This window comes from Syngnathoides biaculeatus, chromosome 5 (genome assembly GCF_019802595.1).
Source record: "Syngnathoides biaculeatus isolate LvHL_M chromosome 5, ASM1980259v1, whole genome shotgun sequence".
Taxonomy (NCBI): domain Eukaryota; kingdom Metazoa; phylum Chordata; class Actinopteri; order Syngnathiformes; family Syngnathidae; genus Syngnathoides; species Syngnathoides biaculeatus.
In genome coordinates this window covers 22,509,843-22,527,341 of record NC_084644.1, presented here as the reverse complement: position 1 = coordinate 22,527,341, position 17,499 = coordinate 22,509,843, and the positions used below count along the sequence as shown (strand labels likewise).

Genomic DNA, 17,499 nt, shown 5'->3' with positions numbered 1-17,499 from the left:
CTGTGAGGCAGTTGTCCACAGTCTTGCTTGGTAAATATTCACTTGTTAAAAAATGTTGCCTGCAACATGTTCCAAGAAAACTTGGACAAGGGCTTGTCTATGATGTGCAGCATCATTCATCCGTCAGTTTGTCCATCCAGCTTTTGTAGCACTTATCCTCTTCAAACAATACTCAATTTAGGAACTGAGGGCACTAATTGTTAAAGGTTTCCCATTATCGCTTGATGTACAATTTCACTTGCTCAACAGTCCGTAGTCTCCATTGTCATATGTTGCGCTTCATGCTTCGTACATTTTCAATGGGAGATGGCAGTCTAGTTTAGTCCTCAGAATCTTTTACTACGAAGGTGCACGACATACATGCAAAATGTGACCCTGCATTGTCTTGCTGAAATAACCAGGGAGATCCCTGAAAAAGAAGTTGTTTGGACGGCATCATATGTTACAAAACCATGAATATCCTATTCATGTGCCTTCCCAGATTTCCAAGTTACCCAAGCCCTGGGCACTAATACAACCCTTATCACAGACGCTTTGCTGAAACAATCCAGATAGTCCTTTTCCTCTTTGATCTGGAAGACACGATGTCCATGATTTCTCAAATCAATTTTAAATGTGGACTTCTCAGATCACAGCACAGTATTTGACTTTGAGGAGCTTAGGCCCAAAGAAGCCGGCAGTGTTTCTGGGTGCTATTGATGTGTGGGTTTTGCTTTGCATGGCAGAATTTTAACTTGGATTTCTAAATGCAGTGAGCTGTGCAACTGTCAATGATTTTCTAAAGTGCTCCTGAGCCCATGTTGTAATATCCTGTCCACAATGATGCTGGTTTTTCATGCAGTGCCGCCTGGGTGATTGACAGTCCCAGGCATTTAATGTTGGTTTTCGCCCATGCCACTTACAGGCAGTGTTCTCCAGACTCTCCAACTGTTTTGATTATATTCTGGCCTATAGCTGATGATATCCCAAAATATCTTGCGATTGTACAATAAAAAATATTGTTCTTTAACTGCTGGACTATTTACCCACTCAATTGTTCACAAAGTGGTGTACATCGTCCCATCCTTACTTGTGAACAACTGAGCTTTTCAGGGATTTTATACCCATTCAAGACACTGGAATTGTCACAATTTATCTGTTCACCGATGGAATGTTCCAAATAAGTGTTTTTTGAGCATTCACCCATTTGTTGCTTGGGTTTAATCTTTTTTGGAATATGTTGCAGACATCTAATTCAAAAAGAGAATATTTGTCACCACCCCCACAAAAAAACACAAAAAAAGTAAAGATCTTGTCTCTGGAGTGTATTCAGTTGAATATAAGATGGAAATTATTTGCAGATTTGCATTGTATTCTGTTTTTATTTCTAAATTTCATTGGAATTTTGGTTTGTATATGTGTGATGCAAAAAGAATACCATCAGTAGTATATAGTTTAACTGGTTTAATCAATAAATTCTGATGCGGATGAGATTAGTGTCAAAGTGATGGGCAACATGATTCTGTAATAATACCTAAGAACAGATAGTAGTTTGGTGCCAATCTCAAGGGAAATAGACTTTTGAATGCACCACAGTACTATAAAAACCCTCCGTGTGGATTGCTTTCAAGCAAAAGGTCATTCAACTGAGATAAAATTGGCAAAAGTAGTTGTTGTGTTCTTTGTTTTCAATGCAGATGCTAATGAAAATAAGGTGGATGGTTTCAGTGATGCCGAATTCAAAGAGAAGAAGTGCACAATATGTTCACAGATATTTACCACGGAAAGCCAACTGCAAAAGCATCTTCGTGAGCATGAGATTAATGACAAGGTAAGAAGAAAGACCTGAAATAAAGTGAAGAAAATAAGTACTTGAATACCCTGCTATTTGGCAAGTTCTCGCACTTGGAAATCATGGAGGGGTCTGAAATTGTCATCATAGGTGCATGTCCACTCTGAGGGTGTTAATCTAAAAAGAAAAATCCACAAATCACAATGTATGATTTTTTTTTTAACAATTTATTTGTGTGTTACAGCTGAAAATAAATATTTGAACGCCTGAGAAAACCAATGTTAATATTTGGTACAGTAGCCTATGTTTGCAATTACAGACGTCAAACGTTTCCTGTAGTTGTTCAGCAGGTTTGCACACACTGCAGGAGGGATTTTGGCCCACTCCTCCACACAGATCTTTTCTAGATCAGACAGGTTTCTGGGCTGTCGCTGAGAAACATGGTGTTTCAGACTCCCTCCAAAGATTTTGTCTTGGGTTTAGGTCTGGAGACTGGCTAGGCTACGCCAGAACCTTGATATGCCTCTTACGGAGCCACTCCTTGGTTTTCCTGGCTGTGTGCTTCGGGTCATTGTCATGTTGAAAGACCCATCTTCAATGCTCTTACAGAGGGAAAGAGGTTGTTCCCACAAAATCTCACAATACATGGCCGCAGTCATGCTCTCCTTAATACAGTGCAGTCGTCCTGTCCCATGTGCAGAAAAACACCCCCGAAAGCATGATGCTACCACCCCAATACTTCACAATAGGGATGGTGTTGTTGGGATGGAACTCGTCATTCATCTTCCTCCAAACACGGTTAGTGGAATTGTGACCAAAAAGTTCAATTTTGGTCTCATCTGACCACAAAACTTTCTCCCATAACTTAAGACGGGCCTTGACATGTGCTGGTTAAAGCAGGGGAACCTTCCGTGCCATGCATGATTTCAAACCATGACGTCTTAGAGAATTACTAACAGTCACCTTGGAAATGGTGGTCCCAGCTCTTTTCAGGTCATTGATCAAGTCCTGACATGTTGTCCTGGGCTGATTCCTCACCTTTCTCACGATTATTGAGTCCCTATCTCATAGGACTGTAGACTATTTGGTGACCTGATTGCAACTCAAGTCTCCACTGGTTGTGAAGAGGTCTCTGCAACATTTTCTGGAGACTATTCGATTTCATTCGAGATCTTTTGGCGAGTCCTCTCTAAATGCTAACTATTGTGAAAAAACCTTTACGTAGTTGTCACTGAAATGCAAGCAATCGTCACCAAAATGTATATGCACATCTCTACCTATGCCCTCATAAGCTTCTGAAAATATCAAAACAATCACCTAAATGTTTGGGATTTTATGGTCGTCAAATGTCAAGATTTCGTTCTTACAGGTAATGTTCCAAAGCAGCCAGCAAAATTTATATGAACATCGCTAACTATGCCTACTTCAAGCTCCGTATATATGAGAACGATCACGCCATTATTTTGCATTTTATGGCCGTTAATATATTTTCTTCATGAGGACTATCCCACTGCCAGTGCTTTGTGCTCAACCAGCTGTGCACGGCAAGCACACACAAACACACACACACAGAAAAACACACAAAATAGACATTAGTAGAAGAAATAGAAGAGAGAGAGCGAACCATGTTTGACTACTGATGCAAGAGAGAAACACACACACACAGGGTTTTGAAGCCAGACGTTTACATACAATTTGCAAAAACACATTTCATTTTTTGTCACACTGTCTGAAGTCATTAGACCACAGAAGTTAAGATCTTTGCCTTGGTGTCTTTTTGCAAACTATAGTCTGTCATTTTTTTATGTTTATTTCGGCATAATTGCTTCATTCTTGGTCAATGGCCTTTTAGTGCAGGACTTGTTTCACCGTGGATGATTGCAATTTCTTACCACCATCATCCATCATCTTCACAAGGTCTTAAGATTTTGTTCTGTGGTTGATTTGCACTTTTTGGATCAAACACAAAAATAATTATGGTATTACTGTTTGTATACAGTATATGGTACCTGAACTGAAAGCGCTTAAAGATGCAATAGTGAGGGACAGAAACCAAAAAGGGTACACCGCAGGGCCCTAATGTGTGAATATATTCCATAATATTTTGTCTCCTTTTTTTTTCCAGCCTCATCGATGCGACCAGTGTCCACAGACGTTTAATGTGGAGTTCAATCTCAAACTCCACAAGTCTACGCACACAACGTCTGACTTCACCTGTCCTGTATGCAATAAAAAGTTCTCCCGCATTGCTAGTCTCAAATCCCATACTATGCTCCACGAAAGGGAAGAGGTGAGCTCAGTGACATATGAAATTAGTGAATTTAATCTCAATTTTAATTCTTTTCTCTCTTTTGCAACACTGCAGAATCTGATCTGTGCAGAATGTGGAGATGAGTTTGTTCTTCAGAGTCAGCTCTCTCTTCATTTGGAGGACCACCGCAAGGAGTTGTCCGGTGTCAAGGTCTACACCTGCAAGACCTGCAGGAAGGAGCTCAAGACATCGGCACACCTCAAGGAGCACATGAAGTGTCACATCAGAATGAGGTTAAGAATCTTCAAAGAAAAAAAAATACAGTGGAAAGTCAAAGGAACTTAGCCTTGTTCCAAAATAATAGCAGTGATCAATCCGTCAATACAAATATTGTATTATGAAAGTAAAAAGTTCTTTTACAGTGGTAAAGTTCATGAAAAAAATGATTTTTTTAGGCTCTCACACATTTTTTTCCACAAATTTTTGTTATCCTTTCCTACAGGCCGTTATCCTCTAGCTCCAGAAATTACAAAAAAAATATTGATCGCAGTGGGTTCACCAACAGCTGCCATCATTGTGGAAAGGCATTCAAAAAGCCCAGCCAACTTGTCAGACATATACGGATACACACAGGTAAATGGGACATACAGAAAACGGCATGATTTTGTTTGTGCTGTAAAAACTAAAGAGTAAAAAAACATGATGCTATTCTGCGCTTGGAACATGAAATATTTTCATGCTTGTAACCGGCCACCTTTCAGAAATGGCATACATCGCAATGTAATACATAGAAGATGTTGACATGTCTTAAATCTGATTTACAACAGTGGGATCTCGCAGCTACTGGACTGAATGGTCCTTGGCACATACAGGTCTTTAAGTTTGAGCCCCACTTACTTGCTTTGGTTAGAGTTAGGTCTAGGTTTAGGTTTAGGTTTTTTAGGTTTAGGTAGAAACCCAAAACTGTTTTTGGTGATCTTATCACTACTGGTCCACATCTGCTTTTGCATGATGGTTCTGCGCTGCACAGGTACTTTACAGGCAGTGATGACTGGAAACTAATGATACTATACACCTTTTGGCTCCAAAACAAACCTTGGAAAATTAACACAATTAAATGTGGGAATGCTTTCAGCAGGATACTTTCTATTTTTTAGGATTTTGTATTGATGGGATAAGATATTTGCTGTTGAGCCATGTTTTCTCACAAACTCTTGATGATTCACCAGATTTAAGGTTTACAGTTTGAGCAATAAGTGTTGGACTGTAACGATTTTAGTTGTATCAGTGTTTATTATTTGTGAAAAATGCATACATCCTAATGTATCTGACATCATCTTTACTCAGGTGAAAGGCCCTTTAAATGCACACATTGCAGCAAGGCTTTTAATCAGAAGGTGGTGCTGCAAACTCACATGGTGAGACATACTGGGGAAAAGCCTCACCTCTGCATCTTTTGTCCGGCTTCCTTCTCTCAAAAGGGGAACCTGCACTCTCATGTCCAAAGAGTTCATTCAGAGGTAAAAGAGCAGTATAAGTAGTTTTGTATGTTAGTTATTTGTGAACGTTTATAAGTTGTTTTTCAGTTCCAAATTACAGTCTTCAACCCACAATTCTTTACATTTCGATTTGTTTAGTCCATCCATTTGTCCATCATTTATCCTTTGTTCATACGTGTTCAGAACCTGTTCCTTCAACTTGGTAACACATTTACAGGATCATAAATAAATGCCCAGTGGTATACAATATGGCCATTTATAGTTTTAAGCAATATCCAACCAAATTTTTGAGATGACTAAAATCAAAGCTCAGAATAATAATGGATTTTCTCTCACGTATGGAAGGAAAGGAAAAGGTTTGATGTTTACAAACATGACAAGTTATCTTAAGTAGATAGGGTAAAGTCTACCTCACACCAAAAAAAAAATCTCAAACTTTCCACTTGGTTGAAAAAAAAAAAAACACACACACACAAACTCAAGAATGGTGTCTTTGTACCTGTGATAAAGTAGACTCTTGTTGGTTCATTTACAACTTAAAATTTTCTCTCTGTCGCAGTATACAGAACAGCACAGTGGCTTCAGTTGAACAGCCATGTTACCTGTACAGTGTTGACTTATCTTTCACTCATTTACCACATGCGCATCTTCTGACATGTTTAAGCATCCTCCTTCCTCACCACCTAAACTCCTTGACATTGAAAATAAATACAGTACATTATTTATTTGTTAATTCTTTAATTATTGTAAAAAATCTTGGGAATATAATGAGTGATTTTGTTTTTTCAAACTGCATATAGTGTGTTTTTACAAACAAGCAACTTGACAAGTGCCAACCATTTTTTTTTTTGTAATTTTTTAAAGCAAAAAATGAAATGATCACTACAAATACTGTAGCTCTAAAGTAAATCATAACAAATAGATACACAAAGCAAAACCAATTGATTGCTGAAGTAAATGACCTACGTATTCTACTGCCCACATTGCTTTTCTTACCAATAATGTTCCATTTGTGTTGAGTTTTTAGAGTAAAAGATCTCGATAAAAATCTTTCAGCCTCTATGATCGATCGATGGATATTTTTAAACAAAAAATTGTCAGCCAATAAGATAAGGAGTTCCCCGATGACGAAGACAAAATGATATTGTTAAAGGGATATGTTGAGAAATACTTCATTATTACCTTAATTGGAAGCCATTTATTTGACCGAGTTTCCTACACTTATCACACAAAAACTTTCCCCAACAAGGCGAAAACTACATTTTTCCAGAACCCATAATTCAATTTTTAAAATTCTTTCTGGGTTGCTCTCAGATGGAGGTGGCCATTCCAACCAATCTTAGCATTTTGAGATGCTGAATTTGATTCTGTGTGCCCTGTTATTGGCTGGGAACCAGTTCAGGACGTACTCCACCTTCTGCCCGACGATAGTTGTGGTAGGCTCCAGTACTCCCATGACCCTTATGCAGATAAGTGGCTTTGGAAATGAATGGATGGGATGGATTAATTTTTTTCAACGCTAATCACATTGCTATACAAACCAACCGCCCACACTATGTGACCACTTGCACAATGTAATCATGACCCTGAACCTAACCTAAACCCTGAAACAATAGGGGCATCAAATATTCTGTGATTAAAAAGGTATTATAATTTTCAGTTTTTATTGACAGTTATACAGGTGTAACTGTAACAATTTGTATGATTATTTAACAGATAGAACTGTACTGTACAAATTCGAGATAGGACAGCCCTATGGGGGCACAAGCCAGTGCAAACTTTAGGCTGGTCCCAAGCCCGGATAAATGCAGAAGGTTCTGTCAGGAAGGGCATCTGGCTTAAAAGTTTACCAAGATATAATGAACATTCATCCAAAAAATTACAGATCAGATCAGTCGTGCCCACGGCGCTGTTAACCTATAGCGCGGCAGTTGAGATTCACCTACTGTGAATCGAAGACGAAGGAAATGTGGAAAGGGTTTTTTCTGGCATAAAGAGAAGAGGGCAGCACAAGACCTGGGATTGAATGTGGGGACTTTGAATGTTGTTATGAAAGGAAAGTTTAGGAGCTGGTTGACATGATGATTTGGAGAAAGGTGTGTGTGTGTGTGTGTGTGTGTATATATATATATATATATATATATATATATATATATATATATATATATATAATATATATATATATATATATATATATATATATATAATGTGAGTCCAGGCGACCATGTGGAAAGGCAGGAAGGCTAGATGTTTAGGGGCAGGGTTCATTTTACTTTAATATGGTGTAAATGGGAAGAGAAATGGAGTAAGGGTGATTTTAAAGCAAGAGTTAGCTAAGAATGTCTGGGAGGTGAAAATAGTATCAGATCGAGTAATAAGGCTGAAACTTGATATTGAGCGTGTTTTGTTCAAAATAATTAGTGGCTATGCCTCACTGATAGGATGTTGCTTCGAGGTGAAAGATAAATTCTGGAAGGAGCTGGACGAAATAGCTTTGTGCATCCAAGACAGAGAGAGGGTTGTGATTGGTGCATATTTGAATAAAAATGTTGATGAAGGAAACATGGGTGATGAAAAAGGGCAGCATGAGGGCAGTTGGTTTTAGAAAGGAGGATGCAGAAGATTGGTGCAGATGGAAAAGGATGTCACACTAATGGGACAAGCTGAAAAGAAAAGAAAAAGTATTTTATTTATATTTGGATTTAATGCATGTTTATTTAAACAGTTAATATTGTATTTGAAAGTGAGTATCAACCAGCATCTGCAAATATTTTTGTTGCATGCAGAAATTAAAAAAAGAGGGGGGCTGATTTCAATTTTAGATGTCATAAGGCTTGAAATCGGTCTCTCTTTGAGAATTTAAATTTGCCTACCCCTGACCGAGGGTTCACACGTTCAACTTGAATGCAGTCATGTAATGTATGTTCTGGTGCGATTCTTTTATAGGCAAAAGGTGTGCCATTGTTCCCCTGTATGGACTGCAGCTGTGTATTTAAGAAGTTGGGCAGTTTGAATGCACACATCGGCAAGATGCACATCTCTGTCATTGATGTGCCTTCCAGCACTTCGGTAATCAAGCATAGCACGTAGAAAAAAACATTTTTAGTGTAATGGTGAGTTATAGTGGCATGTGTTAAAAAGTTCTTGCTGTCTTATGTAGTTTCTGTGACAGTTTCGTAACTTCTTAATTACTATACATCCAAACCTGAGTGCCCGGAGAAAACCCACACAGGCACGGGTAGAACATGCAAACTCCACATCGGTGGGTTCTCGATTTGAACACCAGTCCTCAGAACTGTGAGGCAGACGCTCTACTCAGTCAGCCAGCTCTGTACACAATCAATAAACAATCAATCGCCATCTTGTACCAGAACGGGATAAATATAAACAGGATATCACTACAAAGGTTTCTGTATATGTTACGCCTATAACACACAAGATTTCAACTGACCAAAGTCATTTGTTATAGTACTGTACATTTGCTCAGCATATAGTTCGCTGTGTGTGCGTCATTTTCAGTAAGTTCTCTGCTTGTAAGTTCCCTTGTGATGAATGGTGTTTATTTTTTTTCTCTGCAAAGTGAAAAACTCAATTCACATGATTTAAAAATGGCAGCCCACAGTGAAGCTGTCAGCAACTACATCTGTGAGGACAAATTCATTGATATGTGGCCAGATTACACCTTCATTGGTGACAGTTGCCCAGCCCTTCTCTGTATCCGTGCCATGAGGCATTTTCCCTTCTTGAGTAGCTAAATAGGGAACCAACATATAAAAACCTCTCAATTTGCTGCAGTGCAATACTGTACCACGAGTTTACACTGAAAGAAGTTATGTTATGTTCTGAACAAGTTATGTTGACTTGTTGCATTAAGATCTTTAAAAATATGCCATGCCCTGATTACTCAACCTTTGTCTCTCATTGCTTCTACATTCATACCCCTGTTTAGGAGACAGACACAGCAGGTCCTGCAGGATCAGATGGTGGAGAGGCAGTAACAGATGTCATCCAGCAGCTACTAGAACTCTCTGAGCAAGTCAATGGGGAGACAGCTCAGCCCCAACCCCCAGAGCCAGCTGTTACCATGGAAAGCGCCATTAACCAAGACATCCTACAGGTGTGTCAAGAACATTCGCCCCAATATGTCATACTGGTGGCTAATTCCAAAAATAGATGCTCCAGACCTGTGGTCTCAAACTGGCGGCCAGTGGGTCATTCGCGGCCGACAAGATATTTTGTGGCCCCAACTTAATATGAAAGTTTAACATTAGTGCAGCCCTTGAGTTTTACATGAATGGCACTTTTACAGTGCTGTTTGCGAAGCCAACCAATCTTGGTGGGGTATATGGGCACGTGCAAGCAAAAAAATATTTTTCTGAGTGAAAATTACAGCAGCGTTGCCATGTCACGTTTTACTTGTAGTTTTGTACACAACTTGTTGACAGAAGCATCTTTATCTTTTTTCATTCATTCATTTTCCGAGCCGCTTATCCTCACCAGGTTTGCGGTGGTGCTGGTGCCAATCTCAGGTATCACCGAACTACAGATGGGGTACACTCTAAACTGGTTGCCAGCCAATCGAAGGGCACGTAGAGACAGACAACAGTCACACTCAGAATCACACTGAAGGCCAATTTAGAGTCCTTAATTAATGCATGTTTTTGGGTATGTGGGGGGAAACCAGAATGCCCGGGGAAAACTCATGCAAGCACGGGGAGAACATGCAAACTCCACAGAGGCGGGGCCGGGATTTGAATCCTGGACCTTGGAACTGTGAGGCCAATGGTCTAACCAGTTGCACCACTGTGCTGCCTCCTAGTTTAGCTCAATGTGTTTAACTTTTTTTTAAGAAAAGATGTTTGAGGAGATTGAATTTCCCTTTAAATTTCTATTTGAAATTGGCTGCGAGTGCATGTGCGCCAACACTGCGGCCCAGCCTCTTCCGGGCGCTGCCTCCAGTGACCACGAAGTAAATTGAGTTTGAGACCACTGCTCTAGACTAATCCACCCTCATTAGAACTCTAAAGTTAAAAGTGTGTTTCAATGTTGATTTTTCAGCTAATTAAGATTTGTTTTTATAGCAAGCTCTAGAGAACAGTGGGCTGAGTGTAGCCCCAACTCAGAATGTTGATGCCAATGCCAGAGCAACTCAGAACCAGATATCTGATGGCACTACTGTAGGAATGAAAAAAACACCGTTTCTTGACAAACCTGTCAGAGAGAGAAAAAGAAGCATTTTCAAAAAACCTGTACAAATGCCAGGTATGGAAGCAGAACTGATTGATTATGGATAAAGGTACAATTGATGGAAATGCCGGCTTCATTGTTAACTTCTATTCCTAGGCTCCATCAGGGAGATAAATGGCATCCGCTGGCACGGATGCCCTTACTGCTCCAAGGAATTTAAGAAGCCCAGTGACCTTGTCCGCCACATCCGCATTCATACCCATGAGAAACCTTTCAAGTGCAAACAGTGCTTTCGAGCATTTGCTGTCAAGAGTACCCTAACGGCCCATATGCAAACTCACACAGGCATCAAGGCGTTTGAGTGTCAGTGCTGCCTTAAGTGCTTCTCTACTTCTGGCAGCATGAAGGTACACATGCGACTGCATACAGGTGAGTATGTTCACTTTGGTGAATGATTATCTTTGACATCAGAGGGAACACTAACAAGTGATAGGCATACATTATGATGAGCCGGTTAGTTAAATGTTGGGCCTCTACTTTTGATCAGATTGAACAGACTCTTACAATGAAAACCTGGATGCAAACTGAGTTTAAAAAAAAAAGGCCAAATAATAGCAAGTACAAATAAATACATTTTGCAACATCTGTACAATGTGATAAATACAACAAATGTTTTTTCTTGTTAGGTGTCCGTCCTTTCTCCTGCCCTCACTGTGATAAGATCTTTCGTACATCAGGACACAGAAAAACACATGTATCATCTCACTTCAAAAGTTTACAGCAGAAGAGGCACAGATTTCCACGAAAAACAAACAAAGCCAAGGCATCTAAGAGTAATTTACCATTACCTGACATCACACTGCAGGAACCAATTCTCATAACGGACTTTGGTAAGGACATGTCCACAATTTTGAACATCGACACTTTACATGAGTAGAATGTGTTGCTCATTCTGTTTATTCATTTGCCAAGCATGTCCTTGTATGAATTGGTGTCTCTGTCGCAGTTTGAAAAGCATGTGTTGGTTGCTCAACAGGGCTCATCCCATCTCAGAACCCTCGGCTGGCATTCCAACAGTACTTGGAGGTGGTGGGGAGCGATCGTCCATACAAGTGCCAGTTCTGCAATAAAGCGTATAAGAAATCAAGTCATCTGAAACAGCATGTTAGGTGAAACTAGTCTTTTAATACCAGTAGTGTATTTTCCGCACTATCGGGCACACCCAAGAGCCTTTAATTTTCTCATAAACCGAGAATGCACCTTATAATCCGGTGCGCCTTATATATGGATCAATATTCAGCAGCAACAGGTCTTGCAACTACGGTAAGAAGCCGCCGACTCCATTTTCCCCTGTAGAAGAAGTGCTGTATTGTGCATGCTGGGATATATGACTGCACGAAGCGTGCCGCTTCATTTCCGTTTGTGTGTTTGTGTAAAGACCCCAAAATCGCTTCTATTAAGAGACATGCTTACAACGCCGAGTTTAAACTGAAGCCAATCAATCACGCAGTCGAACACGGGACCAGAGCAGCAGCGAGAGAATTTAACATTAATCGATGGTGCGGAAGTGGAGGAAGCAACAAGATGGTCTGCACCAAGTAAAGAAGACTAAACAGTGTTTCCGAGGGAACAAAGCGAGATGGCTACCCCAGCCTCTACTGTAGCATCTATTGTTTGCGCCTTATAATGCAGTGGGCCTTATGTATGAAAAAAAGTTTTAGAATAGGCCATTCATTGAAGGTGCACCTTATAATGTGGTGCGCCTTATAGTGCGGAACATACGGTAATTGCTTTCCTTATTTAAATAAATGAAAAATGTTTTGCCTGGTAGTTAACAAAACAATTTTTTTATGATCAAATTTCATAGCTGAGATTGTACAACCACGGAGGATGTTGTACATCTCAATGCTTTCTTTATCTTAAATTTGGAAAAAAATTATATAAAATGTAATGAATGAAATATCAGGTTTGGAAGTAACTGTATCATTGTCAATCTGCTTAACCAAGATCTCATACAGGAGAAAGGCCATACAAGTGTGTGCAGTGTGGTCGAGGTTTTGCATCTTCAGGGGTCCTCAAGGCACACATACGGACCCACTCGGGACTGAAGGCATACAAGTGTGTCATGTGTGATACGACGTTCACCACCAGTGGTAGTCTACGCCGTCACATGACAACCCATAGTGACCTACGACCTTACATGTGCCCCTACTGCCAGAAGACCTTCAAGTCATCCCCAAACTGTCGGAAACACATGAAGACACACAGGTTTGAGTTTTTTTGTCTATTCTTTATGTATAATAATTCTAGCATCCAGATGGTTAACATATATACATTATATGATGCACCAACTGTTATATCCATCCATTATCTTAGCCGCTTATCCTCACAAGGGCCACCGGAGTGCTGGAGCCTATCCCACCTATCTTCGGGTATCAGGCGGGGTACACCCTGAACTTGTTGCCAGCCAGTTGCAGCACATAGAAACAACCATTTTTACTCACAATCACACCTTTGGGCAAGTTGTAGTCTCTAATTAATGCATCTTTTTGGGATGTGCGAGGAAACCGGAGTGCCTGGCGAAAACCCACACAGGCCCAGGGAGAACATATAAACTTTACACATTCGGCGCAGGGATTTGAGCACCTGTCCTCAGAATTGTGAGGCAGACACTCTTGGCAGTCCTACCACTGTGCCGCCGCAATTGTTATAGTGTAAAGATAACTATTTATAAGTTGTTCTAAATATACTTTTTTTTTCTCGTCATATCCTCCGCCACACAAGATATGAACTGGCTCAGCAATTGCAGCCTCAGTCAGCTGAAGATCCCCTAGAAGCTGGAACAGTGCCCAATGATATGCAAGTAGATATTGAGGGAAACACCCTTCAGCAACCACCGGGACGTTCAAGTGAGCAAGAAAACATGCTGGAACTTGGCCAAGCAGAAGGTGTGAATGGTGGCCAGGCGGTGACATTAGAAGCACAGCTGAGAGACCAACCATTGGTGCAAGGAGAAGGTAACAAGAATGGTCACACATAATTTCCAAGAGTACCTGGAGTTTCCATCATCGTTGATTTACTGCCAGATGTGTAGAGTACCGTTTGTAAGTTCTGCATAGTTCAAATAGGCCCTTTTTTCCTGAAGTTTTTCGGTTTTGCTCTCAGACTACGAGGTAAATATAAACAGAACAGGGCTCTATGTGGTTGCTGGCTCCCCCCAAATTATTGGAGTGAGTGATTTATTTTCTGTACCTTAATATCGTTTTTGTTTACCTCTTCCACTAACAAAGCACAAGACTGTATTTTAAATAAGGGATACAAGCTGTCTGGACATTTTGTGTCCAAAATCACAGCAATAACAAGCCTGGCTGCGGTCCTTTTTGCTGTCGCCCTTATCAAGTGACCATCCTTTACGGATACAAATGGTCCCCTGCTTGAAGTCACCACGAAAGGAGGGGGAAAAAACTTAAAGAATGTTACCAGTAGTATTGAAGACTAAATAGTGAGCTCCTATGTGTCTCGTTTTCTCTTTACAGATTCCTACGTGACAACCCAACATGCTTTGCCTCAGAATATCACCCAGTTTGAGACACCAACCCTCCCTCAGGCCACATTTGACCAGCAAGCTTTAACACAAGGTGCATTCAGACAGGTTTTTCTCTGTGTGAATTAAAATATTCTGTTTATTTTATTGGACCGAACATCAACAATAGCTTCTCATTGTATTAGCTCCCATTATATTGCTGTCTCGCAATGTTTGTTAGATCTTTTAAATGCTTGCCTTGAGCTTTCTGTTGCACTACTTCACCGTGACTTGGAATTAGGTCGGTCTTTCTCTCAGTTCTCTCATTTTTTTATGAGCTCTTGGAGATTTGACTGCTGCTTTATACTATTGACTAAACAAGTTCCATGTAGAAGCGCCGGTGGCCGCTTCACTCACTGAGCCATAAGACATTGAGAGGCTATTGTTTTACAGTTACAAACATCTGAAGTACTGTAGCTAATAACATTTGAATACCCCTGGTTCTGCATCACAGGATCGTCAACATGCAGTGATGATGACAATTTGCATTTGTGGAACATTTAACTTTTTTGCATGCATTAATTTTTAACTTCTAAATTATCTGAACTGAAATACTGTCAAGATCCTTTTGTTCCCATGAAGTATTTTTAAATTCCAAACTATTTTATTCTCTGTGGGCTCCTCCAGGCTTTACCATGACAGAATCAAGTTACAATCAAAGCCAGTTTTCCACTGTCCAGCAGCTACAGGATTCCAGTACCCTGGAATCTCAGGCCTTGTCATCCAGCTTTCACTCTCCTAGTCTGCTTCATGTTCCCACTACTGAAGTGGTGAGTCCTGGCCTCAAATATGTTATTTCGGCCCTGATCTCTGTCAAATTCTTTGACCTATAGTGATTAATGCATCGCTTTTATATGAAACAAGGCATGTGGGTCATACAGAACAGTCCTAAAACCAAATTAAGTCACTGATTCTGATGAAAGTTTGCTTGATTAATTGCCTCCTTTTGGAGTGACAGTGATGAATGACTGTAATTTAAAGGTTTGATAAGAAAATTATAGACTAAGGGAAGTTACTATACATCCATCAGTTTTCTACCGCTTTTCCAGGTCGGGTCGCGGGGGAAGTAGCTTCAGCAAGGATACTCAGCCTTCCTTTTTTCCCCAGCCACTTCTTCCAGCTCTTCCGGAGAGATCCCGAGGCGTTCGCAAGTCAGCCGAGAGACACAGTCTCTCCAGCATGTCCTGGGTCGTCCCCGGGGTCTCTTTCCACCCGGAACACCTCACCAGGGAGGCATCCGAATCAGATGTCCCAGCCACCTCATCTGGCTTCTCTCAATGCCGAGAAGCAGCGGCTCGACACTGAGCCCCTCCCGGATGACCGAGCTTCTCACCCTATCTCTATGGGAGAGCCAGGATACCCTGCGGAGGAAACTCATTTCGGCCGCTTGTATCTGGGATCATGCGCGATTTTGGGGAACGACCTTTTTCCCTTAGTCAGAGCATTGAAGATGGGTCGTGGCTGGGTCTTTCAACATGACAATGACCTGAAGCACACAGCCAGAAAAACCAAGGAATGGCTCCGTAAGAAGCATATCAAGGTTCTGGCATGGCCTAGCCAGTCTCCACACCTAAACCCAATAGAAAATTTTTGGAGGGAGCTGAAACTCCGTGTTTCTCAGTGACAGCCCAGAAACCTGTCTGATCTAGAAAAGATATGTGGGGAGCAGTGGGCCAAAATCCCTCCTGCAGTGTGTGCAAACCTGCTGAACAGCTACAGGAAGCGTTTGACCTCTGTAATTGCAAACAAAAAAATCATACATTGTGATTTCTGGATTTTTCTTTTTAGATTATCTCTTTCACAGTGGACATGCACCTACGATGAAAATTTCAGACCCCTCCATAATTTCTAAGTGGGAGAACTTCCAATATAGCAGTGTGTTCAAATACTTATTTTCTTGTACACTACAGTGGGGATAGGTCTATTTAAAAAAAAAAAATGTACACCCTAATTTCTTGAGAGCATTTAGCCTCAAGTTTGTCATTACAAATTGAAATTGAGTCCTCACAGTGATTGTGTTAGGGGTCGCCACAGCGTGTCATGTTTTTCCAGTGAGCCTATCGCCTACATTTTCCTCTCTCACACCAACAGCCCTCATGTCTTCCTTCACTTTCAAATTCATTAAAACCTGCCCACATGCCATATTTTTGACACCCTTAGAATGAAGCCTAATGATCCAATTGAAGGATATCATCTCCAAATCCGTTGTTTTATACAGGAAGCTTTTATAAAAAAAAAAAAAAGCATATTTTTGGAGTTCATGCACATTTGTTTAGGTTCTCGAGCTATTTATCACATAAGATTTGTTAATTTTGTTAAAAAAAACATAACTGGCCCATATAAAGACGACCAATTTGGACCGATTAGAATTAATTTGAAAATATGAAATTGATCTACATGTAGATATAGAGTATTTCTCCCAGATAGCAAAAATTTGCAGCATGATCTATTGATTATTAACTGATAATCAATTATCTTGCTTCTGAGTGTCTGAATGCAGTTGACTCAAACTTTTGTTGTCCTTTGCACTCCAGACAAATGGGCTTCTGCAGCAGAACAGTCAAGGAGATCTACAACTGGACAGTGAGCCACATGATTACCAGGAGGATGGTGAAGGCAACAGCAAGAGAGCATACAGGTTTGATTCAGAACCAGACTCACACGGATTTTTTTGGGGGCCTCAGCCAAAACTGATATTGTTGGGTGGAGGTGGGGTGTAAACAAGCTAAGTTCTGTTATGCTGGCTGGCGTTTTGGTTGTTTTGCTTTCTTGTGCGGTTTTAGCCTATGCATCATCAAATGCATCATTGTGATTGAGCTTGAGATGTTGCCACAGTTTGTAGTGTTTTTGCGTTTCTGGTGCTATATATGAAACACACGCACACCCAGAGTTAGGCAAAAAAAGTATTTAGTCAAGCATCAAATTATGGAAGTTCTCACATTTTAAAAGATGAGCAAGGCATGTAATTTTCATCATAGGTATACATCTCCTATCAGAGACTGAATTAGAGATAAATCCAGAAAATGACTCTTATTTTAAAAAAAACAAAAAACAAAAAAGCAAATTAAGGTGGAAACTAAGTATTAGGTCAACAACAAATGTTCATCTCAGTACTTTGTTACATACACTTTGTTGCCAGTAACAACCATTTTCTCTGTTCTTCACAAGGTTTTCACACACTGTTGCTGGTATTTTGCTCATTCCTCCA

At 40.4% G+C, this 17,499-nt stretch overlaps 1 protein-coding gene across 5 annotated transcripts in view; it reads left to right on the top strand.

Moving 5' to 3' along the window:
- LOC133501064 (zinc finger protein 236-like) overlaps positions 1–17,499 on the top strand; it is a 51,283-nt gene that overhangs the window by 1,355 nt on the left and 32,429 nt on the right. For 4 of the 5 annotated variants that reach the window (XR_009795089.1, XM_061820501.1, XM_061820498.1 and 1 more), the window contains exons 2-17: positions 1,677–1,810; positions 3,897–4,061; positions 4,137–4,315; positions 4,525–4,655; positions 5,370–5,542; positions 8,468–8,590; positions 9,471–9,638; positions 10,603–10,783; positions 10,865–11,137; positions 11,395–11,598; positions 11,745–11,877; positions 12,716–12,976; positions 13,493–13,725; positions 14,245–14,346; positions 14,919–15,061; positions 16,826–16,929. Coding sequence is in view for 4 of the 5 variants with exons in the window: in XM_061820501.1 (XP_061676485.1) it covers positions 1,677–1,810; positions 3,897–4,061; positions 4,137–4,315; positions 4,525–4,655; positions 5,370–5,542; positions 8,468–8,590; positions 9,471–9,638; positions 10,603–10,783; positions 10,865–11,137; positions 11,395–11,598; positions 11,745–11,877; positions 12,716–12,976; positions 13,493–13,725; positions 14,245–14,346; positions 14,919–15,061; positions 16,826–16,929 (2,707 nt within the window). In the remaining variant the exon portion in view is untranslated. Of the gene's footprint in view, positions 1–1,676; positions 1,811–2,509; positions 2,570–3,896; positions 4,062–4,136; positions 4,316–4,524; positions 4,656–5,369; positions 5,543–8,467; positions 8,591–9,470; positions 9,639–10,602; positions 10,784–10,864; positions 11,138–11,394; positions 11,599–11,744; positions 11,878–12,715; positions 12,977–13,492; positions 13,726–14,244; positions 14,347–14,918; positions 15,062–16,825; positions 16,930–17,499 lie in introns of those variants that run through there. The other variant, XM_061820500.1, reaches the window with a different exon arrangement.